Source organism: Mauremys mutica, chromosome 12 (genome assembly GCF_020497125.1).
Source record: "Mauremys mutica isolate MM-2020 ecotype Southern chromosome 12, ASM2049712v1, whole genome shotgun sequence".
Taxonomy (NCBI): domain Eukaryota; kingdom Metazoa; phylum Chordata; order Testudines; family Geoemydidae; genus Mauremys; species Mauremys mutica.
Genome location: NC_059083.1, coordinates 34,609,274 through 34,634,291, shown reverse-complemented (window position 1 = coordinate 34,634,291; position 25,018 = coordinate 34,609,274). Strand labels below are relative to the sequence as shown.

General features: G+C 50.8%; 1 protein-coding gene across 1 annotated transcript in view; it reads right to left on the bottom strand.

Moving 5' to 3' along the window:
* LOC123346695 (zinc finger protein RFP-like) overlaps positions 1-19,618 on the bottom strand; it is a 36,274-nt gene extending 16,656 nt beyond the window's left edge. Inside the window, exons 1-7 of the mRNA XM_044984168.1 lie at positions 17,362-19,618; positions 14,793-14,888; positions 13,272-13,499; positions 12,527-12,549; positions 10,579-10,694; positions 4,728-4,787; positions 1,858-2,196 (exon numbers count right to left, since the gene is read on the bottom strand). Coding sequence (XP_044840103.1) covers positions 1,858-2,196; positions 4,728-4,787; positions 10,579-10,694; positions 12,527-12,549; positions 13,272-13,499; positions 14,793-14,888; positions 17,362-17,778 — 1,279 coding nt within the window. The 5' untranslated portion in view covers positions 17,779-19,618. The remainder of the gene's footprint in view (positions 1-1,857; positions 2,197-4,727; positions 4,788-10,578; positions 10,695-12,526; positions 12,550-13,271; positions 13,500-14,792; positions 14,889-17,361) is intronic.
* Between the last annotated feature and the right edge of the window lie 5,400 nt (positions 19,619-25,018).

The following is a 25,018-nucleotide window of genomic DNA, read 5'->3' as shown; positions in this document are numbered from 1 at the left end:
CCTTTATTAGTTACAAACAATGTCCACACATTCCTGTGCCCTGAACACGGTACAAACAGCCAGCAGCTGGCAGTTTCCTTACTCAGGACTCCACGTCTGCGTTCCTAGGGACAGGGCTGCCCAGAGGATTCAGGGGGCCTGGGGCAAAGTGGGGGAGCTGCGGCGCTTGTACTCACCTGGCGGTGGTCCGGGTCTTCGGCGGCATTTTGGCGGCGGGGGGCCCTTCAGTCACTCCGCGTCTTCGTCAGCACTGAAGGGCCGCCGAAGACCTGGATCGCCACCGGGCCAGGGCTTCGGGGCCAATTGCCTCACTTGTTCCCACCCCCGGCAGCCCTGCCTAGGGAACCCTGTGCCTGAAGCAAGCTCTGTCTCTCTGTGTCCTCCCGGGTTCACACCCAGGACTGCTTCTCTTGGCTTTCTGCCTCACACACACACACACACACACACACCAAGCTGCCAGCCAGTCCCTCAGAGTCTGTGTTTTCAGCCAGCTCCAGGGAAACCCCTCTTAGGCCTGCTCTACACTTAACACTTAGATCAACCTGGTGACATCACTCAAGGCTGTGAAACATTTTGTGTGCTCTGAGTGCCACAGCTAGATCGACCTAACCCCTGGTGCAGACAATGGAATTCTGCCGGTGACCTGGCTACAGCCTCTCAGAAAGGGGGATCATAGAAAATCAGGGTTGGAAGGGACCTCAGGAGATCATCCAGTCCAACCCCCTGCTCAAAGCAGGACCAATCCCCAGTTTTTTTTTGTTTTTTTTTAAACTGCTGTTCCCTAAATGGCCCCCTCAAGGATTGAACTCACAACCCTGGGTTTAGTAGGCCAATGCTCAAACCACTGAGCTATCTACAATGGAAAAACCTTCTGTCAAGGCAGGATGCATCTACACTAGGGCCCTTCAGGGACATAGCTGTAGCATTGTAGCTGTGCCACTCTAGTCACTGTAGTGTAGACATACCCTTGTCCATCCTGAGGCCTAGTCCACACCTAAACCTTAGGTCAGCCTAGCTACATTACTCAGGCCTGTGAAAAATGGCACACCCTGTGTGATGTAGTTAGGTCGATCTAACCCCCATGTAGATGCAGATAGGTCAAGGGAAGAATTCTTTGTTGCCCTAACTACTGCCTCTCTATCAGTGTAGGACGTGTCTATGCTAGCCATGCATTTCTACTGGATATTGGGGTGATGCACACTCCCCAGTCCCTGGCTCTCCCTCCACTAGTATCTCTGCTGGTGCGGAGTTTCCAGTTTCTCCCCCAAATCCCAATTAATTCTGTGTCCCTGCCACCCCCACATCTGCCTGTCCCCAGCTCGGCTGTTAATTCTACCCCACATCACTTCTGCCCCCAGCCCCTCCTTCAGTTCTGACCCTGCAACTCCCACATCTGCCCCTCAGGGCCCCTCTGCTCCTCCTGCTGCTCCAGGGGTTCTTCCCCCTCCCCCTCCCATCCCTGGTGTTGCACAGAGGGAGTGGGGAGGAGCTTCCAGGGGTCATGGAGCTAAGAGGCCAGACGGTTGGGTAGACAGGAGTCCTCCAGGCCATGGGGGCTGGGATGACTGTGGCTAGAGAAGCCCCTTGTTTCATTCCCAGTGGGCTCTTCACAGAGACTAGGGTGTGTGAGGCTAATCTCAGGGTCTCCAGTGGAATATTTCCCCGATCCTCCCCTGCAGGTGTCTCAGGGACACAGTCTGAGCTGGGATCTCCACACCCGGAGGCAGGGTCGGATTCTCTCCCCAGGGACAGACCCCGGCAGGAAAGTGAAGATCGGGGCCTCGTCACCAGCATCGATAAATGTCACCTGCCCCCGGTCACAGTCCAGACAAACCCGGATCCTGCTGGGGACCCGGCTCAGGGGCAGGAGGGTCACAGGGGAGCTGAGAGCCCGGAACTGACCCAGCCACTGCTCCACAGCCCAGATCCCCCCCTCAGGGCTAAGGCTGATCCGTCCCTTCCTCCCCACAGACTCTCTGGCGACCCCGACAGCCCAGTATCGCCCAGCCCCTACCTCCACCTCCCAGCAAGGTCTCCCAGAGGTGAATCCCTCACAGCCCAGTACCCAGGGCTCAGTGTCAAATCTCTCAGGGTTGTCAGGCAGATGCTGCCGTGTGTCTCCCCATCTCACACTTTTCCAATCCTCAGACAGGACGAGATTGGGATGAGCCGTGTCTGGATCCAGAGTCACATTCGCTGGGAAGGGAGAATCAGAGCGTTAGGGGCAGAGCTCAGCCCAGGGGGAGGCTGGGACCATTGCTCACACTCCCCAGCAGCCCCCGTCCTGGCTGGGACAGGCCTGGATCCCAGGGAGCTGCCTCTGCCCTGGGCACCTGAGACTGAGCAGAGATTTCACTGCAGTTCCTCTGTCTTTGTAATGGGACCCACTTCACTAGTTTCTCATTTATTGCAGAGGCTTCAGCTCCCACATCCCCCTGCTGACGCTGCCCTATTTCCAGCAGCAGAGACACAGCCAGGAAGGTATCAGAAGCTTTGACTGAGAAGGGAGCAGAGGAGGCCGGTACCAGCTTTATACCCCAGAGGGAAACTCCCTCCCCTAATGCAGCCTCCACTCCCAGGCCAGGGAACAGAGAGGAAGGTGCAGTGTGGGGGAAGAGCTGCTTAACACCAGAAAGTAGGAGGTGGCATTGAGTGAGGTAACCCCATCCCCAGCCCAGAGAGAAGGGAGGAGCTGGCAGCGTCACAGGGAGAGCATCTCCCAGGGCCGGCACAACCAATTAGGCGACCTAAGTGGTCGCCTAGGGCACTAACATTTGGGGGGTGGAGGTCGGATCTTCTGCCGCCCCAGTCATCGTCAGTATTTCGGGGGCGGGACCTTCCGCCACCTAGGGCGCAAAAAAAGCTGGCTGCGCTCCTGGCATCTCCCTGATCCAGGAAGCAGCTCCAATGGGAGAGCCCAGCTCTGCCCAAAGGAAAGGCAGGATGTTGGAGAAGAGTGATGGGGAGACCCCCTGCATTAGGGTAAAGCAGAGGGATGTGGCAGCCCTCAGGGCAGAGAGCTCTGTTCACAGTCTGCTCAGTGAGTGTTTCTGTTCATCAGCGTGGGATGAACTCAGTGCTATGGTTGGTGTCAGGATTGTTTGTGTGACGTCAACTTGGGATCTCCCCAGCAGTTCCGGACCCTTGGTAGTGGGGGCACGAGGCCCCGCAGCCTGTGACCCCACCCCCTCCATGGCCACCTACACCTCCTCTTCCCACCGAGGATCTGCTCCCTGATCAGGCTGGGAGCCTTGGCCACTGTGGAGAGCCCCTGACCCTCCACCTGCCCTGGGCCAAGGTCCAGGGGGCCTGAGAGCAGCCCCCGGTCAGTGTCCCTGCTCCCCAGGGTGCGCCACCCAAGGCAGGGCTCCCCGCTGCAGCCCGGGCTCTGTGGGTGACAGCCCAGCTCTAGCTTGTGGCCTGGCCAGGGGGCAGGGCCTTGGGGAAAGAGGAGCACGGATAGGAGCTACTGAGAGGGGCCAGGACCGAGAAGAGGCTGGTGCCGCGGGCAGGGGCTGTGTTCCTCGGGGGGAAGCTGATCAGCTGCCCTGCCACGAAGCACAGCCCCTGCCTGTGATGCTCTAGGTCCCCAGTGACGGGGGGCCCCCAAAATGCAGCAATGCAGCAGGGCTCAGGCAGACAGTGGCCCCGTGCCACTCCTGGAAGTGGATGGCTGCTGGCATGCCCCTGCACGCCCCTGGTGCGGGGGGGTGGGAGGAGGGTGGAAGGTGACTCCACACACTGCCTGAGCCACTGCCTCCCTTCCCCCAAGGGGCGTGCAGAGACGTGCCATTAACAGCACAGCAAGGCTAAGGCGGCTCCCTGCCTGCTCTGCCTCCCTCTCTCCCTCCATACTGCGCCGCTTCCAGAAGTGGCCGGCATGTCCCTGCAGCCAGTGGGGGTGGGGTGTGTCTGCGCCTTGCCCCTGCCCTGAGCGCTGACTCCGCAACTCCCATTGACCAGGGACTGCAGCCAAAGGAGCTGCGGGGTGGTGCCTGCGAGCAGCACCATGCAGAGACCCCCTGCCAAGGAGCCGCTGCCAGAGGGGTGTGCCAGTCACTTTTGGAGCCGCGCCGCCTAAGATAAGCGCCACCCCCCGACCCTCTCCCACACCCCAATCCCCTGCTCCAGCCCAGAGCCTGCACCCAAACTTCCTCCCAGAGCCTGCACCCCTCACCCCCTGCCACACCCCAGCCCCCTGCCCCAGCCCAGAGCCTGCACCCAAACTTCCTCCCAGAGCCTGCACCCCTCACCCCCTGCCACACCCCAGCCCCCTGCCCCAGCCCAGAGCCAAAACCCAGCCCTCAAACTCCCTCCCTGAGCCCGACCCCCGCACTTCCTCCTTCACCCCACCCCCCTGCCCCAATCAAGGTACCTCACATTATTTTCCTTTACTTCCTATTACTTATAATATAGGAGGACAGTGAAGAAAAAAGAATGTTCTTTTTCTTGGCTTGGTCCCGAGGGGCTGGGGGGCAGAGGGGGCGAAAATGAAGCTGTGCACAGGGCCCCACTAACTCTAAAACCACCATTGCCTGTCTCCAAACTATGCCCATGTTAAAAAAGTAGGGAGGCCTGACCATCCTCACTGTTTAATGAGTTATTTGTAGGGCTGTGTGTGCCATAGTCACTGCCAGTTTGGTCGGTAACTTTAGCTACAATCTCATGAAGATGTTTTCACTGGAATTTTCTCATAATTTAAAGACAATCTCCAGCTGCAAACTCACCCTGTCTGTGTCCTCGTAGGTATTTCCCTCTTGTTCCCTCCAGTGCAGACGGCAGAGTGTCTGGAGGGGAAATAAGAGAGATGAGATTTCAGGCTTTTATATTATAACAGCATCAGCACTCTGAATTCACAGATCTGTGTTTTCATCAGGACAGAGAAACAGACAGAGACGCACTCAGGTATTTAATATAAGAAGGTCGGAAACCTTCTATTTCCTCTCTCATTCAGGCCTCTCCCAGCAATGGAGCCAACATCCATGAAGCTCACAACCATCCCAGGATACAAAATCTGTAAATGTGATTTACTCTTCCCCTCATCATCCCCTCCCTGCCCCCCACTGTTCAGACTCCAGTTGGTTTGTCTCATTGACTTGCTGCCTTTTGTCATAACCTAGACCCAGATCATGCAAAGACTTTGGCATAAAAGTAACTTTACCCACTTGGGCCCCTTTGACACTAATGGGATGTTCAGAATTTGTGAAATTCCAGCTCTAATTGTGAGCTGTTGGGTCTGTTTACTCAGTGTCTCTACAGAGAGCAGCAGGACGGGGCCTTATCCTCCCTAGGCAGGAATAGGAATAATAATAAAATCATTTTATCCATGTGGGAATTGAGACGGGGGGAAGGTTGGATCCATGGGCCAGATTCACCGCTCTACAGGCAAAAGGAGAGAGGGGAGGGGCCGTTTGTGACTCCGCTATTCATTGGCTGCAGAGGCCGGTGCAGACCTTGGCACAGGCTGAGGAAGTTCTGAACCAGCCAGAGCTACATCCCTGTGACAATGGGCCCCGTGTGTCTTGCCCAGCGTGCAGAGTGTCAGAGGCCCAGCTTGACACGGCTCACCTCTCCCACCCCATTCCCAGCCCTCACCACCCCCCTTCCACCCGCCCTCACCACCCCCACCCCATTCCCAGCCCTCTCAGGAACACGCCTTGTGCCTGCAGCTGCTGGGGAGGAGGCACAAGAGGCTCCTGTGCTGGAGGGATCCCTGATAGTGGGGGAGGGGCTTTCTCCTTCCCTGCAGCCCATGTGCCCAGACGAGCTGCCACATGGGACCAGAGCCCAGTAATGGGCTGGGTCCTGCTTTAACAAGTGGCCTTTAATTTAGGGTCTAGATTTTGAGTGCCGACCTTTAAGCACCTGGGGCCTTATTCTCAGAGGGGTTGGGCACCTGCAGCGCCACTGACTCCACCTGCAGCTGTGGAGGCTGCACAGCTCTGGAGCACCTGCCCTGCAGCTCTCCAGTTGGGAGAGAGAAACCCAGGTGCCCCAAATTGGGCCATTTTGCTATTCGTGAGCTTTAATGCTGTGACCTTTGGTAAGTCATGAAATTATTGTGAGACACCCTGATGCCTGGGCCTCTGCTCCATCTGCTCAAAGTATCTGCTTTCCACTGGTTATTAGGTTAAGTTTTGAGAATGGGTGCAAGGGTCATTTCTTATGCAGAAGTTTGGACAGATGGAGATTGTGCGTTTGCACTGACTGACTTCACTTAGGCCTGGTGAGCAGTTTGCTGGGCATAAGGGAAATGTTGCCTTAAGTGATCTTGTTATTATGTGATGTGTCTATAAGTTGCTATGTGGGACAAAGATGTTTTGACCACACTGTGACGGGTTGGATCACAGAAACCCCCTTGGGAACTGCCAACTGAGGTGCCAAGACTACTTCTGTCCCTGCTTTCCCTCTGCCAGCCTGGGACTCCAGCACCCTGTCTTGCTGAGCCAGACACACTCATCTGCTCCAACACAGACCCAGGGTCTGATCCAAGTGCCCCAAAGCTGCAGACTTAACTGACAATAGGTTACAGAAGTGTTCTTGTCTTTAGTACTCAGATGCCCAACTTCCAATGGGATCTACACCCAAATAAATCCTTTTTACCCTATATAAAGCTTATGCAGGGTAAACTCAGGCCTGGTCTACACTATGCGTTTATACCGAATTTAGCAGCATTAAACCGAATTAACCCTGCACCCGTCCACACAACAAAGCCCTTTATATGGATATAAAGGGCTCTTTAAACCGATTTCTGCACTCCTCCCCGACGAGGGGAGTAGTGCTGAAATTGGTATTGCCATGTCGGATTAGGGTTAGTGTGGACGCAATTCAACAGTATTGGCCTCCGGGCGGTATCCCACAGTGCACCATTGTGACCGCTCTGGAAAGCAATATGAACTCGGATGCACTGACCAGGTAGACAGGAAAAGCCCCACGAACTTTTGAATTTCATTTCCTGTTTGCCCAGCGTGGAGCTCTGATCAGCACGGGTGGCGATGCAGTCCCAAATCCAAAAAGAGCTCCAGCATGGACCGTACGGGAGATACTAGATCTGATCGCTGTATGGGGAGACAAATCTGTTCTATCAGAGCTCTGTTACAGAAGATGAAATACCAAAGCATTTGAAAAAATCTCCAGGCTATGATAGACAGAGGCCACAGAAGGGACTCAGCACAGTGCTGCATGACAAGTGTAACGGAAAGCCAAAGAATCAAATGGATGCTCATGGAGGGAGGGAGGGGGGACTGAGGACTCCAGCTATCCCACAGTCCCCGCAGTCTCCGAAAAGCATTTGCATTCTTGGCTGAGCTCCCAATGCCTGAAGGGTCAAAAACATTTTCCCGGGTGCTTCAGGGTGTATGTCGTCAATTTACACCCTTCCCCCCCAAAAAAAAAGAAAAGGGAAAAAAATCATTTCTCGCCTTTTTTTAAAGTCACTCTATGTCTACTGCATGCTGCTGGTAGACGGGGTGCTGCAGTGCTGAACAGCAGCATTCCCTCCCCCCGGTTGCAGATGGTGCAAAATGATTGATAGCCGTCCTCATCATCATCCCATGAGTGCTCCTGGCTGGCCTTGGTGAGGTCGGCTGGGGGTGCCTGGGCAAAAATGGGAGTGACTCCCGGTTATTCCTGGCAGATGGTGCAAAAGGCTTGGTAACCGTCCTCACCATAGTAACTGGAGGCTGAGCTCCATCAGCCCCCCCCTTTCATGTCTAAAGAAGATTCTGTACTGTCTGGACTATCATAGCAGCTGGAGGCTGCCTCCCCCTCATTTTATCTCACTAAAAAGTCAGTGTTTCTTATTCCTGCATTCTTTATTACTTCATCACACAAATGGGGGGACACTGCCACGGTCGCCCAGGAGGGTTGGGGGAGGAGGGAAGCAACAGGTGGGGTTGTTGCAGGGGCACCCCCTAGAATGGCATGCAGCTCATCATTTCTGCGGGATCTCTGGGGCTCTGACCCAGAGCGGCTGTGCTCTCTGGTTCTCTAGTACACTTGCCCCATATTCTAGGAAGGACTGACTCTATTTTTAGACAAAACATAAAGGAGGGAATGACCCGAGGAGTCATTCCCATTTTTGCCCATGCACCCCTGGCCAACCTCAACGAGGCCAGCCAGGAGCACCCATGACAGCAGCAGACGGTACAAAAGGACTGATAACCGTCATCGCCAATTTCCAATTGCAAACGGTGCAAAATGACTGATACACGTCATCACCAATTTCCAATTGCAGATGGTACAAAAGGACTGATAACCGCCATCTCATCACCAATTTCCAGTTGCAGACGGTGCTATAGCTGGTAACCGTCTCTGCTACCTTGCAAAAGCAAATTAATGCTGCTGTGTAGCACTGCATTACCGCCTCTGTCAGCAGCATCCAGTACACATACGGTGACAGTGACAAAAGGCTAAACGGGCTCCATGGTTGCCATGCTATGGCGTCTGCCAGGGCAATCCAGGGAAAAAGGGCGCGAAATGATTGTCTGCCGTTGCTTTCACGGAGGAAGGATTGAGTGATGACATTTACCCAGAATCACCCGCGACACTGTTTTTTGCATTGGGATCTCAACCCAGAATTCCAATGGGCGGGGGAGACTGCGGGAACTATGGGATAGCTACGGGATAGCTACCCACAGTGCAACGCTCAGGAAATCGACGCTAGCCTCGGTACATGGACGCACACCGCCGAATTAATGTGCTTAGTGTGGCCGCGTGCACTCGACTTTATACAATCTGTTTTAAAAAAACGGTTTCTGTAAAATTGGAATAATCCCATAGTGTAGACATACCCTCATAAATTGTTTGCCCTCTATAACACTGATAGAGAGATATGCACAGCTGTTCCCCCCCCCCTCCCGGTACTAATATATACTGAGTTAATTAATAAGTAAAAAGTGATTTTATTAAATACAGAAAGTAGGATTTAAGTGGTTCCAAGTAGTAACAGACAGAACAAAGTGAATTACTAAGTAAAATGAAATAGAACACGCAAGTCTATGTCTAAGAAACAGAATACAGATAAAATCTCACCCTCGGAGATGTTTCAATAAGTCTCTTTCACAGACTGGACACCTTCCCAGTCTGGGCACAATCCTTTCCCCTGGTACAGCCCTTGTTCCAGCTCAGGTGGTAGCTAGGGGATTTCTCATGATGGCTGCCTCCCTTTTCTCTGTTCCACCCACTTATATATCGTTTGCATAAGGCGAGAATCCTTTGTCCCTCTGGGTTCCCACCCCCAACTTCTCAATGGAAAAGCACCAGGTTAAAGATGGACTCCAGTTCAGGTGACATGATCACATGTCACTGCAAGACTTCATTACCCACTTGCCAGCACACAAGTATACTGGAAGCCTCACAGGTAAAACAGAGCCATCTGCAGTCAATTGTCCTGGTTAATTGGAGTCATCAAGATTCCAAACCACTATTAATGACCCACACTTTGCGTTCTATTTCATGTTTCTAGTTTCAGATACAAGAGTGGTACATTTATACAAATAGGATGATCACACTCTGTAGATTCAGCAAAGAATCCTGTGGCACCTTATAGACTAACAAGACGTTTTGGAGCATGAGCTTTCGTGGGCGAATACCCACTTCGTTGGATGCATGTAGTGGAAATTTCCAGGGGCAGGTATATATATGCAAGCAAGAAGCAAGCTAGAGATAATGAGGTTAGTTCCATTGAACTGACATATATTCCTGACCCTGGAAATTTCCACTACATGCATCCGACGAAGTGGGTATTCGCCCACGAAAGCTCATGCTCCAAAATGTCTGTTAGTCTATAAGGTGCCACAGGATTCTTTGCTGCTTTTACAGATCCAGACTAACACGGCTACCCCTCTGATACTCTGTAGATTATAAGCTTTGTAATGATACAAGAGACCTTATGCATGGAACTATTCCAGTTACATTAGCATATTTTCATAAAATCTTATGGAGTGCAACATCACACACACAATGTGCTTAAAGACAACAGGCACCCAAAACGTATGGCCAAGGAGCAGTTAGCAAAGTCCAAAACTCCCCATGTGGAGAAAGGGGTCAAAGTGACCTGTGCACATCAGTGCGTACTGAGTGGTAATGAACAAATCACAAGAGAGAATAACTTGAAAATAGCTTGGACAGCAAAAGTCCTGCCAATTAGAAAGTTCATGCATGTGTAGTGTGTGAGTTATACAAGATACTATTAATAACATACAAAGGTGATTGGGAAAGAACTAATAAATATATAATTTGGATGTGTATAATATGTAAGACATTGTAAAGGGTAGATGGAGCATCATAGGAGAAATGCATCATGACCTGCCTATGCCCCAGGAGAAGGTAGCTGGGCAGTATTTCTTTCAGTATCTCTGTCATTTCTTACTTGAATAGTAATTGTAATAGCAAGCCATGCTTTTGGAACAAATAACGGGTTGAATAAATCAACCTGAGTAACTTGGACCCCAAGCGCGTGGCATTCTCACCCAACAGTTAAATAGAAGCATAATCTAATTATGAACCAATTGACCAGCACCATTCTCAGTCTCAGACACTGATCCCAGTTTCCCCGCCTAGATCCCTTCTAGGTACCTTTGAACTTCCTCAGAGCCTCCATTAGCACAATCGTTTTCTGGGAGAAACCACGGACTCGTTCTTCCAGTTCAGCAGAAATCTCCTCTGCCTGCTGGAACTTCCACTTCTCACACCTGGAGAGAAACAATTTCACACGATTATATTTCATTTAGTGATACATTATAAGTTGTTGCTAGGAAGTCGCTGCTCCAATGGGCCTGGAGTTAGAATTCCTCTATTTCTCCCAGCCTCAGAGCAGGTGCAGCACAGCCCATGTCCATGCAGCTTTCCCCTCCAAGGACCCATTAATCTTCAACTCTGGTCTGGAGAGACCAGCTCTGGGGATAAAAGGGGAATTGAGTCTCCATGGCCAATTCACTCCTTGGCCCCCATGCTCTGAGGGTCAGGAGGTTCCCAGGTGAAGTGCTGTAGAAATCTGCCTCTAGGAACTAGACTGAGACACCAACTCCCCCCTCTCCACCTCATTCCACACAGGTCTCCAAACAGCCCTCAGGGTGGAAAGACCCTTGACCACTGCTGCCCTGGGCTGAATGGTAACCAGGGCCCCAGCAGTGACAGGCTCCACCATCTCCACTATCCTGAGGCAGCCAGTCTCCCAGGGAGGTGACACCGCTAGGAAATACTTGAGGTCAGTCCTTCCCACTGAATGGAGAATTCCAGAGTCTTATTTATAAAGGTGAGAACCTCAGGATGAAGTTGATCAGAGAAATTTGTATCCAGCATGTGACGTTCACCACACATTTTGTTGTAGAGCCCTGGGGAGATGTGGGGCTAAACTATGATGGGCTCCCTGGGGTGCAGCCTGGGACTGTGGGATCACTGCCCCCCTTAACTCTCTCCAGCCTTGGATTTCTCTCACAATGCCTTGCTAGTGACAAGCAGCAAGCTCCACACTCAGCTAGATTGCCTGAATGCTCCCAGAGTCACTCACAAATCACCCAGAGAAAAGCACCAGCCAAATTCCCCCACCCCACATACCAGCTTCCAGCACTTTACCTCAGGAATATACCGTCTAATTTATTAACTGGTTCACCACTTCATCAAGGGAAAGTGGATATACACCAGCCTTTGCAAAACCTGAGCAGATTTACCACACACTTCATACAAACTCACTGGTAAAGATAAGCAGTAAAAGAAGTTTATTGACTACAAAAGATAGATTTTAAGTGACTATAAGTGATAGACAAAAAGTCAGAGTGGGTTACCAAAATAAAATAAAATATAAGCACGCAGTCTAAACTCTCAACACTATTAGACTAGGCAACATCTAGATTAAGCAGTTTTTCTCACCCCACTGTATACTGGAGTTCATAGTACACAGATTTCACCCTTAAAAATCTGGGCCAGTCTGCTCTGTTGGAGTCTTAAGTCTTAGTTGCTTGCAGCATAGGTGGGGGCAGGAGAAAGGCCAAGCATGGGCCCCCCTGTTCTGTTTTATACCCTTAGCCCATGTGCTTGGAGAACACAAGCCCAGGCATGTCTCTGATGGGCACTGCTGAGTCCCCAGGCAAGGTTGAGCAATTGCCCTGGTGTGGCCTTATGCAGGTGAGTCACTGCATTGTAGCTCCCTTGCTGGACAAGGGCTGGTGTTGTCTGTTCAGTACACACCCGGGAGTTGGTTACCTCCCTTGTCACTCTCTCTGGAAAGCTAGTATCTGGGCCCCTCCCAAACCCACAGCATATTTTAGTGACAAGCATACAACACATTCTCATAACTTAGTATTGATGATATACACATTTAGATGGAACAATGGGTTTCAGCAGATCATAACCTTTCCCGGGATACCTCACATGGCATGCTGTATATGCAATATCACCATTATACGTAAATGAGGACTCTGGGGTTGCAGAGTGCTCCCCCAAGGTATAGGAAGTCAAACTAACATCACCACCAAGCTCTTTCCCAGCGTTGTGAAGTGTGAGGGGGAAAGAGAGAGCCACATACCTGCTCAAGGTGCTTCTGACGTCCTAGAGGAGAGAGAGATTGGGGGAATTTCAGTCCCATCTGACACGCACACACAGGGGATACCAGGAAAGGGATTCTGCAAATATGGGGGAGAGACCCTGCCCTGACCCCAGGGCCATGGATTCCCTGAGCTAATGGGGCTTTTCCTCTCTAATATCAATGTGTCTGTAACTCTGCAAAGAACAATAGTCACTCACATGTCAGGAATGCACACGCTGAGTTACACTCAGATCTCTGACCGCTGGCCCCAGTGCTTATGATTCAGGAGCCCTCCCTTCCCCATGTAGGGATCTGGAATGTTTCTTAACATAGGCGCCGGCTTCCAAATGTCCCTGGGGGTGCTCAACCCAAGGCCCTGCCCCGACTCTACCCCTTCCCCCAATGCCACATCCCTTCCCCGCCTCTTCCTGCCCCCACTCCACCCCTACTCTGCCTCTTCCCCGCCTCTCTCTGCCCCCTCCTCCGAGCACACCCCATTCCCAATCCTCCCCCTCCCTCCCAGCACCTCCTGCACACTTCAGAACAGCTGATTGTGGCAGACAGGAGGCGCTGGGAGGGAGGGGGGAGGAATTGATCTGCAGGGCGGCTGGCCTGCAGGAGGCACTATGGGGAGAGGGGGGGAGCTGGCTGCCAGTGGGTGCTAAGCACCTGCTAATTTTTTTTACATGGGTGCTCCAGCCATGGAGCCACAGAGTCGGCATCTCTGTTTCTCACTCAGTCTCACCTGCAGGAATTCACTCGCTGGCTTCTGACACTTCCCCTCCAGCTCACTGATCAGCTCATTCAGACGGGAAATCTCTGAGCGTTCACTGAAATTTTCATTCTGGATCCTCACAATCTCCTTGTCCAGCATCTCCAGCTGGGCCAGCAGGAGTCGCTCTTGTTCCTCCAGGAACTGCCGTAGTTGCTGAAATTCAGACACAATCTTTTGCCTCTCGGTTTGTATTTGCCTCTGTATGAAAATAGGGAAAAAGCTGGTCAGGGACATGGATGGGCGCTTGGGGACCTTTCATGGAGAGCTGAGTGTGCAGGAAGGAGAACTTGGTTGAAAATCCTGATTTCTGACATTTGACTCTACCCTATGGGTACTAGAGAGAGGATTCTCTCACACCTCCCCCTTTGGCCCCTGTGTCTCTGAAGGGATATTTCCATGCCTGTCATGGTCAGCATATTGTGTTATTCATGGTCTCTGGGAACTCAGATCCAGAGCAGCAGGTGGCAGGTCTCAGCACTACACTGACAGAGATGCCAGGGGAGTTAAAAGAAACAAACATTTTAACAATGAAGAAATGACCAGACACAGCGGACAGCACTTCATGGGTGACATTCAGTTCACTTGGGGGGATTTCTGTGAAAGCCACACGGGCTAGACATTAACTAATCAACTGCAATGGAAGCTTAGGGCTTGTCTACACACGGATCTAACCCAGCAATCCATGATTAGGGAGGAACACACACAAGCCCACGTTCACCAAGGCCACAGAGGAATCTGCCTATAAACAGACCTCCCACTGCCAATCCCTGCTGGTTAATAACAACAGGCACCTACTGTTACCTGAAATTGGGCCAGCTAGTAAGCTTAGGGAGGACTAATGACCCACCAGACTTTGGCAGAAAGCAGCACATTTATTATAGTGACAGCTAAGCTCAAAAGAAGGGGGGGGGGTCACACTCACACTCGCATACTCATGCTCCCAGGACAGGTACAGCACTGGAGATGTCAGGATCCTTTAAGGTAAGTGTCCCACAGCGCAGCGATGGATGGTGTGATGAAGGAAAGTCTTCCCGAGGCACGATGGAATGTAACGCGGCGAACCACTGGCCAGGCGGTCCGGGCGAAGGGCCTTTACGGGAGCTACAAGCTTGTGAGTGCTCTGCTGAGCACATGGCCCCTTCCCCTTTTAAGGACCTGCTCCTCATGGCCTGCGACTAGAGAGGACGTGTCTGGTTGGTCACACTCCACCTCGGGCAGTGTCCATGCAGTGTCCATGCACTGGGTGTGTGATCGCTGCCTAATTAGAGTCCCAGACACCTTGTCTACCTGGGAGCTCTCCTGAACTTCCAGCTGTTCAAGCAGCTCATTCATCCCCCAAGCATTCCAGGAGGGTGGGGGAGGGGGAAAGCCACTTCACAGGTATTCAAAGAGGGAGCAGAGACAAAAGTTGGGGGAGGAAAGTGTAACAGACCTTTTGAGCATCCAGGTTATAGAGAGCATACAAATTACTGCTGCTCCTACAACACCTACCAGATGCTCCCGGCTTTTCCCCGCTCCAGACACTTTAAATCCCAGCAGCTTTTTTTGCTCTTCCCTCAGAGTTTTCAAATGGGCCTGGATTTTTTCCTGAAGAAACAGAAATGATTTGGGAGGTTTTATCTGGAGTATTGAGAAGGGTGTGGAGCTGGGTGTTTTTCCAACCAAACCCCCAGATTGGTTGGTTCTAATCACTTTGTGACATCAGGACCACCAAGGAGATGAAACCTTATTAATGGAGACTGGGAGTGTGTCATATTCAGACTTGTCAGCAATTCAGGTTCAATTTTTTTTTTAAATTGGAGAGAGATCTCATTTGTAACCAAGCTTTATTGGTATTTGTGAATTGATTAGTAGTGTAGTGTGTAACAGGATGCTGGAGTCACTTGCGGGTGAATCAATATAGCTCAATGGTTTGAGCATTGGCCTGCTAAACCCAGCCTTGTGAGTGTTGTGTATTTGGTTGTCATGTTTTTTGTTGCTATGGCAACTGAGTTAGATTATTATGGGTTAGCTCAACCGGTTTCAACCGGCTGAGTGAGCTCTCTGTATATCTGTAAATAAAATGGAGGTTTTGGTTAGCTGCCTGCTCTCTGGCCTCAAGTGATTGCTTCCTACACCGGCTGCCCCAAGGATATAACAGTGAGTTTAATCCTTGAGGGGGCCACTTAGGGATCTGGGGCAAAATCAGCACTTGGTCCTGCTAGTGAAGGCAGGGGGCTGGACTCGATGACCTTTCAAGGTCCCTTCCAGCTCTACGAGATTGGTATATCTCCATTAAAACTAAAACAATAAACCTGTGTTCGAGAAGGCTTAATGAACCAAGTGATACAAATTCCAGAAGCCACCAGGGTTTCAATATGGGCTGGGATTTCAGCCCTGAAGCCCTGGGGCTGCACTGGTTGGACAGAGCTGGTTTAAGCACCAGGGCAAACCCCATGAGATGTCAGGAGGCCGTTCGTCTGGCTTGAAGCTGCACGGTCCCAGTGTTGTGGAGCGCTGTCCCTGTTCGGTAGGGACCCAGCACTGGGTGTGGCTTTGTCCGGTGAAAATGAGAGAGGAGGAAACAGAGCTGGATTTACAGCTTGAGGGTCCCCTCAGTGGCTGGGCAGTTGCAGGGGCCTTGGGTCCAAGCTCCCTTCCCCTGCCTGCAGGGACTTGGAGCTCCTAGCCCCCACGGGCAGTAGGGGTACCACCACTTTTAACATTTAGGCACCCACTGCCCAGCGTCCCTTGCACAGCCCCCCAAAACTTCCCAGTGCCCCACACAGACTCTCCAGTGCCCAGCAGGGAGTGGGGGAGGAGGGGCACCTCCATGCAGAATGACAAAGACAGGGTGGGTCCATGCAGGCAGGTGTGGGGATGTCCCATATTCTGGGGATGTATCTGTGGCCACCCTATTAGAAATGCAGATTTGTATCAACAGCAGCTGGGGATTGCCCTAGTGCTGTGCTAAACCTTTTCAGAGGCAATGTGCTCTAGGCAGGTACCTCACTGTCTCATTCCCTGGTAAAGATCCCGGAAGCAGTGGATTCTGGGAGATTTCAAAAGGCTGCCTGGTGGGGCTAATGGAACCACTTTGGCTGGTCCTTGTCAACGTACACAACAGAACAGGTCAGATTGACACCTGTCAGCATTGCCCAGGAATTATTTGCTACAATCCAGGCTAATCCTCATGGTATTTGGCCCAGCCCTGTGCTGTCTGGAGCCCTTTTGTGGGTGGACTCAAGGTGTTGGGGTCCACCCAGTATTTAGCTCAGTGATCTCCTCTAGTGCAGGCCGGCATCAGAGTTTAACCCCTGATGGAGCAACACAGGAATTCAGAATCCCAGTAAGAAATCTCATTTCCCTGCTGGGCCTGGAACCTTTATCAAGGAGTCTTTCCCTCCTAATGGACAAACTTCTTCACAGAGGGCTGATACTGAAGTGGCAGCATGGCCTAGTGGTTCAGGCCCTGGACTGGGACAGGGGAGAGCTGGGTTCTCTTCCAAGCTCAACCAATGACATGCTGGGCGACCCTGGGCAACTCACTGCCCCTCTTTGTGCCTCAGTTTCCCTTCCCACCCTTTGTTTGTCTTGCTTATTTAGACTGTAAACAGCTCAGGGCAGGGACTGTCCCTCACCGTGTTTTGTGCAGGGCCCAGATTTCATTTGTGGTGTATTAGAGTTACTGTGATGCCAATAAAGATAATAAATTCTATTAAACAAATCTGTAACAACAGCTTGTACCTCCCCTTTTCCAATCTGAAGGTAACACGCCCACACAGACTGGCCTGCAACTCTTGTGATTTAAACCTCATTGATCAATTAACAGCTTCAATTAACAGTGGACGGTAGTTCTGAAAAGGATTGAGAATCTTAGAGAAAAGCTTCCCACAGCAGAGATTTTAAAGACATAATTTTTTGCCCTTCTTGCCACACTAGCTGATCATTTATTTTTTATAACATCACCCACACAATGAAGGCTTTACAGAGCTGGATGATGCCAGGTAACTTTCAGTGAAATCAGCCTGTAATTAAAATCCAAAGTTATTACCCCTTAAACTTGACAGCAATTCCCTACCTTGTACTCCTGGACAGCCTCCTCTATGGGAACCACCGTGTGAGCTCTGTGAGCCTGGGACTCTCGGCAGATCATACAGATGGGGGCTTGATCCTCTTCACAGAACAGTTTCAGAGCCTCCTGGTGTCTCTCACACACCCCTTCCCCTTCTCTTCCCTTTGCTGCCTGTAAACTCAGCCGTTTGGCTATTTCTACAACATTTGCCAGCTGCCTGTTGGGCCTGAGGTTTCTCTGTTGCACAGTTTCTCTGCACTGAGGGCAGGAGGCGGCTGTATCGGATCCCTCCCAGCACTGGGCGATGCAGGCTCGGCAGAAATTGTGCCCACACTCCAGAGTGACAGGTTTTGTGAAATACTCCAGACAGACGGGACATGTAGCTTCCTCCTGGAGACTTTCCACGGGGTTCTCTGCAGCCATGGCTCCCTCTGGGCAGTGTAACAGGTAAGTTTCAATTTCCTGAGTTCACACTATGCCCCACCTGCAGCAGCAAGGGGGTGTTTCCCTTCCTGGAACTGACTCACTCTGTTTACTGAATTGGAAAGAGCCAACTTCCAATTGGTAAACATTACCCCCCTGGAGGCTTTCATGAAAAATGTACCCTACTAGGGCTCTGGTCCTGCAATCAGCCCCCTGTGCTGGTGTGGAGGGTCACTGGGGCTTCCCATGGAGGACATCAGAATCCATCCCCCGTCCTGATGAGCTTGCAGAACTGTGTGTCTGAGGAGTGATATTTAGGCTTGGGCAGAGTTCATTTTATTTAATATAAAATTTTGACAGATAAAATTTATTAAATATTTTTTATATTTATCTATTTCAACTTTCACAGTTGCACAGTTTTGATCAATTTAAATGTTCACAGCTGTGGGAATTTATAGGGGGGGTCAGAGAATATTTTGGTCGTGCAATAATTATTTAATGACAGTCAATACTGAGATTCAAAAAGTTCAAACTTTGTAACCATTAAAACACAAATTGTCAGCACCACATTTCAACATATACCAAGAAAACATCCTTCAATCAAACTCTAAGAAGTTCTCATGCCGCATTTTTCTTACTGTGCCTATTTGTAAATTTAAGTTATCAATGGAAATATTTTTTCATCAGTTTGTGTGTACAAAGTGAAATCAACGATTAAAGACACCTATTGATATAATCTAATCCTTCCAAATCGAGTCATTTTAAATTCACGGCCAAAAACTTGGTTTAGCTGGAATCGATGTTTCAAAGGCCTGATTCTCATGTACACTAACGCTGCTGTGGCTCAGTGTAAAGGGGCCGCAGTATCACCAACAGTCATGATATTATAATGAGCCTGATGATATTTGGTGCGTTTGTTAAAACCCCAGCTCCTGGAAGCATGGGATGAGGTGAGACTCTTGGCTTTCCTTTCCTAACAAAGGAAGTTTCTAGCTCTCTTGGGTGCAGAGAAAAACTTATAAATGTGATCTGAGTGTAGCCTAAAGGTCTGAGAAACCAGAAGGCAAATTGAAAGAACTCAGCATTTATTATTATTTTTATCTCTCACAAAAGGCATCACATCATTGTGGGGGTCCTGACTCATGATTTTTAAAAGTTTGGGATTGGCAAGACTGTGCCACTAAGAATTCAGACCTTAAATCTCTATCCACTACCCATGGAAAGCCCCTTAATTTAGCATGGTTAATAGAAAGGGAAGTAGACAGAGAGGGCAAGGTGTGGGAATGCGCATGGAGACAGGCTGTGGCCCAAGCAGCAAATATTTACCAGAGCTCTGTCCAGACAGCTCCAGCTGAATATAAGCCCTGAATCTGACAATCGATCCTCTGCTTGCCTGTCTCCCATTCTCATCCTCAGTGTTGCCTGTGGTGGCCCATGAGTCCAACCCCTCCAGTATCCATGGGGCTTGGGGGTGGCATGGCATCACCGCAGAGGATAACGTGCAGCTCCTTGTAAAAGCGGCATCAGAGCGACTGCTTCCCTCCCTCGCCGCCTGGCGCAGCTCCGTGGCTTTCACCGGGCAGGGCTGCGGGAGCCTCTTGTAGCCCTTCTCCCACACGCTCCGAGCCATCTGCTCATAGACACCCACATTTCTACAGCTGGATCGGAGCCGGGCCTGCACAGCCTCTTCTCCCCAGACCCAGGAGATCCACCTCCTGTGCAGTGCAGGCTGCAGAGTGTTGGGAGTCTGGAGCCGGCCTGCTCAGCTGGGCAGTTGCTAGGGGAGCTCTCCATGCAGAGCAAGCAGGAAATGGAATTTCAAATATTCCCAGTCCTGAAACAGGAGGGGCTTGTTCCTGTGAACCTGGCTGCTGGGCAGCAGAGCTCAAACCAGTGACCAGAGTGGGTCACCTCCTGGAGGCCACTTAAGCTGGTGTAGGCAACGCAGCAGCTACACTGCCACTGCGTTGACCTATGTTGACGTAAGCGCTGCACCTCTCTTGGAGGTGGAGCTATTCAGTCGACCTAGCAGTTGAGTTATGTCGGTGGGAGGAACACTAGTATGGACGCTGACATTATTAGGTCGGCATAAGCTGCCTGACTTCGAACTAACTCTGTAGTGTAGCCCAGGCCTTAGTTGCTTAAGGCCCTTTGTGAATCTGAGCCTTTCTTTTAACTTTGCTCAAATCCTTTCTCTTTCCAGTTTAGTAAACTGGAGGTTGTATAAACAGTAGGGAAAAAATGACACCCAATGAAATCCATTTATTGGCTCTCAGGGGCACAGTTTTACGGTATGATCTCAGAGGCTGAAGAGAAAAGTAAGGGAAGATTTTCTCAGTGAAGGAATAATTGAATATGGAGATCGGGGTCTTGTTATCAGCATCGTAAACTGCCACTCGTCCCGATAAACCCTGATCTTTGTGAGTCTTAGGCTCAGAGTCACAGAGGTCCGTGGGGAGGTGAGAGCCTGGACCAGGCAATAGTGTTATGGTGACAGCACAGGGCAGCAAGACGTAGCTCTGCAGGCCCAAATAAACTTGTTAAGGCCAATCTGTAAACAGGAGTTTCCTGGGCTCATCTTCCTGGGCCCACATCCCCTCCTTCCCCTGCTCTGCTCACATCTGACCTGGTTCTCTCTGGATTCCCTTCAGGGAGGCACCTGAGAAAGATTCAGCCGTCCCCAAACCCCTTCTTCCGGGGAGAAACAAAGTGAGTGTCAAAGCCTTGGGGTTGGGACCAAGTAAAGATGCTTTTTTCCGGCTGGTCTGTTTCAATTTAACAACCCACATCCTGTCCAGGGGAGCAGTGGCTGAAAGTCCATTGGGCAGCTGCTCAGGGGTGAAATGCGCTGGGATCCCAGCCTGGTTCCCGGGGTGTAGGCGTCTCCATCACACACCGAGGTAACCAGCAAAGTCTGCACTGACTGTGCCCCCTCCACGTGAGGCTCAGCAGAAAGGCCATGGACTCAATGGATCCTGCAGACAGAGCTTCTCCCTGACCTTTAGAGAGAGATTCATCCTAGGTCAGGGCAGAGGACCAATGGCCCAGGACAGTGTGTGTGAGGGGAGCTGGTACGGGGTCCCCTGCATTGTACAGGGTGAGGGGTTACACAGCATCTCCCAGCCCCCTTGTCTAGCCCAGCTGCAGGAGGGGGCATCTTGAGACAGACTGAGGGGGCCTGGGAGAAGCAGCAAACGGGGCCAGAACAGGAAATGTAACCATGGTGGGAAAAGAGCCGTGACTGGTGCTGGGTGTCTGCCATGCCCCAAGTCGGCCGGCTGCCAGCTCTCCCAACCCGCTTGCAGTGCTGTGTGCCTGGGACATGCACGGAGCTGACCTCTTCTCAGCTACCTCCTCTGCCCCCAGTCTCAGGGCTGTGCTTGTTCCATGCACTGAACCGGCCCGGTGTCTGCCATGCTCCAAGCCTGAGTCAACCGCACCCTTGTTTCAGTGTTGTGCAGTTGGGCCATGCACCAAGCCTGAACTACTGGCCTGAGTGGCTAGGTGAGCTGGTAGGTTCATTTCCAAAGGCCGAGGGGTTCAGTGATTGAGGTGTGGGTCTGCTGTATTGGACAGAGACCTGGCAGTAAGGTGTACATTTCTAGCGCATGCGGCCCGCAGACCGCATGTTTGAGACCCCTCCACTAGAGCAATTTGCCAAGGGGCGTGGTAGAGTCGCTGTCACTGATAAGTTTTAAATCAAGATTTGGGAAAAATAAATCAAAATGATGCTCTAGGAATTATTTGGGGTAAGTTCAGTGGCCTGTGTGACTGTCATAAACAGTTAGTTAAGGGTTAAGGGGTTTTTCTACCTGTAAAGGGTTAACAAGCAGTACCTGTGGACACCTGACCAGAGGACCAATCAGGGACAAGATATTTTCAAATCCCTGTGGAGGGAAGTTTTTTTTCTGTTCTTTGTTTTTAGAGAGTCTCTCTTGGGAGTTAAGGGAGTACAGACATCTTAATCAAGTCCTCCCAGGTTTCTGCAATAAATTCTTCTATTCAAGCTAGTGAGTATTAGCAAGGAACTAGTATTCTTATACTTTTATTTCTGTATTTGCAATTCTGTGTTTTGCTATAGAATTTCTTTAATTCTGTACTGTTATTGCTTTTACTGAGAAAGAAAGGAGGGGGGGGGGATTCTCTCCAGAGATTGATAAGTTTAGACCCTGTGTATTGTTCCATCTTGGCATTACAGAGACAGTTACTTTCTTTTTATTCTTTAATAAATCTTTTCTGTTAAGGACTTGGTTGATCTTTCCTTGGGTGAATTCTTAGGGAAAGGGGAGGAGGGAGGAGGACGGCATCCCTCTGTAGTTAAATCCCGGTATCTCTCCTATGAAAAAGGAGGGGGGAGGAAGCAGGGGGGAATGGTTTATTTCTCCTAGGTGTAAGAACTCCATGGATTTAGGGCTCTTGGGATCCCCAAGGATTTTGGGGAAGGACTGTGTCCCAATACACGTACATTATTGGGTGGTGGCAGCTTTTACCAGATCTAAACTAGGATTTTAGTTTAGGGGAGTCAATGCAGGTCCCCATTTTGGAACCCAACAGCTCTAAGTGGGGGTGAGACCTATGACATGGTTGGCAGCGGTGACGAACCTGAGAGCCATACAGAGGCAAGGCTTTTCTACCAAAGGGGGTTTAAAGCAGTTTTTCAGGGTTAGAAGGAATTTTCAGCTACGTTGGCTGGAGGGAATGAGGGTTTTCTGGCAAGGCTTTGTTACAAGAGACCCCATAGTGAGAGCTACTTAGCAAGGGCGAGAGACACTGGTTAAACCAGTTTGTCTTGCTCTTGGGTGGAGGGGGAAAATTTTTTTTTTCTTTCTCGGTCAAAAGCACAGTCAGTGGCTGTGAACAGTCAGTCCCGCAGAACACAATTTGCAAAACAATAGATTTGATTTCTCTTTGTTTAGTCGATGATAGACAGGGTTAGGAACTGAAGCAAGCAACACAGTACATTCCCTTACTGCAGAAGGGTGTGGTCAGCACCAGAGGGCACAGACATGAGTGAAACACTGGAAAAACTGGACTTTGCTAGATTGCAATTACAATTACTTACTGCAGAAAGGGAGAGGGAGGAAGCTGCCCACAGGAGGGCGATGGAAGCAAAAGAAGCTGACCAAAAAGCCACAGAGGCAGCCAGAGAGGCTGAGCACCTAAGACAAATGCAGTTAAAAGACAGAGAACTGGAAATAGCACGGGCTACTCCACCTGTTCCAGCCCAACCCAACAACCCTTCTCCAGCCACTGTTCCCCATCCCAAGAAATTTCCCACCTACAGGACAGGTGATGACGTTGAGGCCTTCTTAGAAAACTTTGAAAGGGCCTGCATTGGGTACAGCATCCCTGAAAACCAGTACATGGTAGAGCTGAGGTCACAGCTCTCCGGAGACTTATCACAGGTGGCAGCTGAAATGCCTAAGGACAAAATGAATGACTATAAACTGTTCCTAACCAAGGCTAGATACAGAATGGGCATAACCCCTGATCACGCCCGTCAGTGTTTCAGAGCCCAGAAATGGAAACCAGAGGTGTCATTTCCAAAACACGCCTACTATCTTGAAAATTCAGTATTTTTCCTGGTTGTCAGGAGCCAATGTTAACACCATGGACGAACTAAACCTCCTGATACTGATGGAGCAATTCTTGGACGGTGTTCCTGAGAACATTAGTCGCTACATACAAGATGGAAAACCAAAAACTCTCACTGAGGCAGGGGAGATTGGAGCCAAATGGATGGCAGTGGCAGAAACCCCGAAAGCTACTGTCACGGGGAGCGAACCCCACAGGGTACACACAGACACTAAACCCTACCATCGAGGGCCAATCAAGCCCACACCCACAACCCAAGGACAGCCGCAAACTACCTCACCAGTCTCCAGTAATCCACCTCGGACCAGTGACCCGTCAGCTGGGCGATGTTTTAAATGTAATGAACTGGGACATATAAAGGCCAAATGCCCCAAGAACCCAAATCGAGTACAGTCCATTACCCCAGCATCCCACCAAGGATCCCTAGGCCCAGATATCTCTCAAATACCCCCGAACCGCAGGGAAACCTTGAGAGTGGGCGGGAAGATTACTGCGTGGAGAGACACCGCAGCGAGTGTGTCAGTTATCCACCAGTCCTTAGTGGACCCGAAATTCATCAACCCAGAGGTCAAAATCACAATTTCTCCATTCATGTCAAAATCTGTAACCTTACCTACAGCTGAATTGCCTGTCCAGTACAAGGGCTGGTCAGGACAGTGGACTTTTGCTGTCTATGACAATTATTCCATCCCCATGCTACTGGGGGAAGACTTGGCCAACCATGTGCAGCTGGCCAAGAGGGGGGGAGTGGTCACCCGCAGCCAGACCAAACGAGCAGGTACTTCCATCCCTGTTCCAGAGCCATCCACCAGGACCCCGTCTGTGTTACCAGAGACCCAGACAGAAGTGGTGGAACCGGATCCCATGCCAACAACTACAGCAGCCATAGTACATCCAGTCCCAGGACCGGAACTGGAAGAGCAACCAGCGGCAGAACCAGCGCCAGCACTGACGCCAGCGCCAGAGGGCGCCAGCGGGCCTGAACTGGCAGAAACAGCAGACAACTCTACCCAAGAGGCTCAGCCAGAGCCTGAAATATCACCTAGTGCACCAGCGGAGAGCGGTCCACAGTCAACGGAAACAACCTCATCACCTACATCGCTTCCAGAGGGATCAAGCCCAAGTCCACAGTCTGCGGAGGAACTGGTGTCTCCTGCCTCAAGGGAACAGTTCCAGACTGAGCAGGAAGCCGATGACAGCCTTAAGAAAGCTTGGGCGGTGGCACGGAGCAACCCACCGCCTCTCAGCTCTTCTAACCGATCCCGGTTTGTTGTAGAACAAGGACTTTTATATAAGGAGCTTCTTTCTGGTGGACACCATGAAGGCTGGCATCCTCACAAACGGTTGGTTGTTCCAACTAAGTACTGGGAAAAGCTCTTAAGCTTAGCCCATGATCATCCCAGTGGCCACTCTGGGGTGAACCGAAGCAAAGACAGGTTGGGAAGGTCCTTCGACTGGGAGGGGATGGGCAAGGCGGTTGCCAATTATGTCTGGTCTTGTGAGGTATGCCAAAAGGTAGGAAAACCCCAAGACCAGGTCAAGGCCCCTCTCCAGCCACTTCCCATAATTGAGGTCCCATTTCAGCGAGTAGCTGTGGATATTATGGGTCCTTTCCCAAAGAAGACCCCCAGAGGAAAGCAGTACA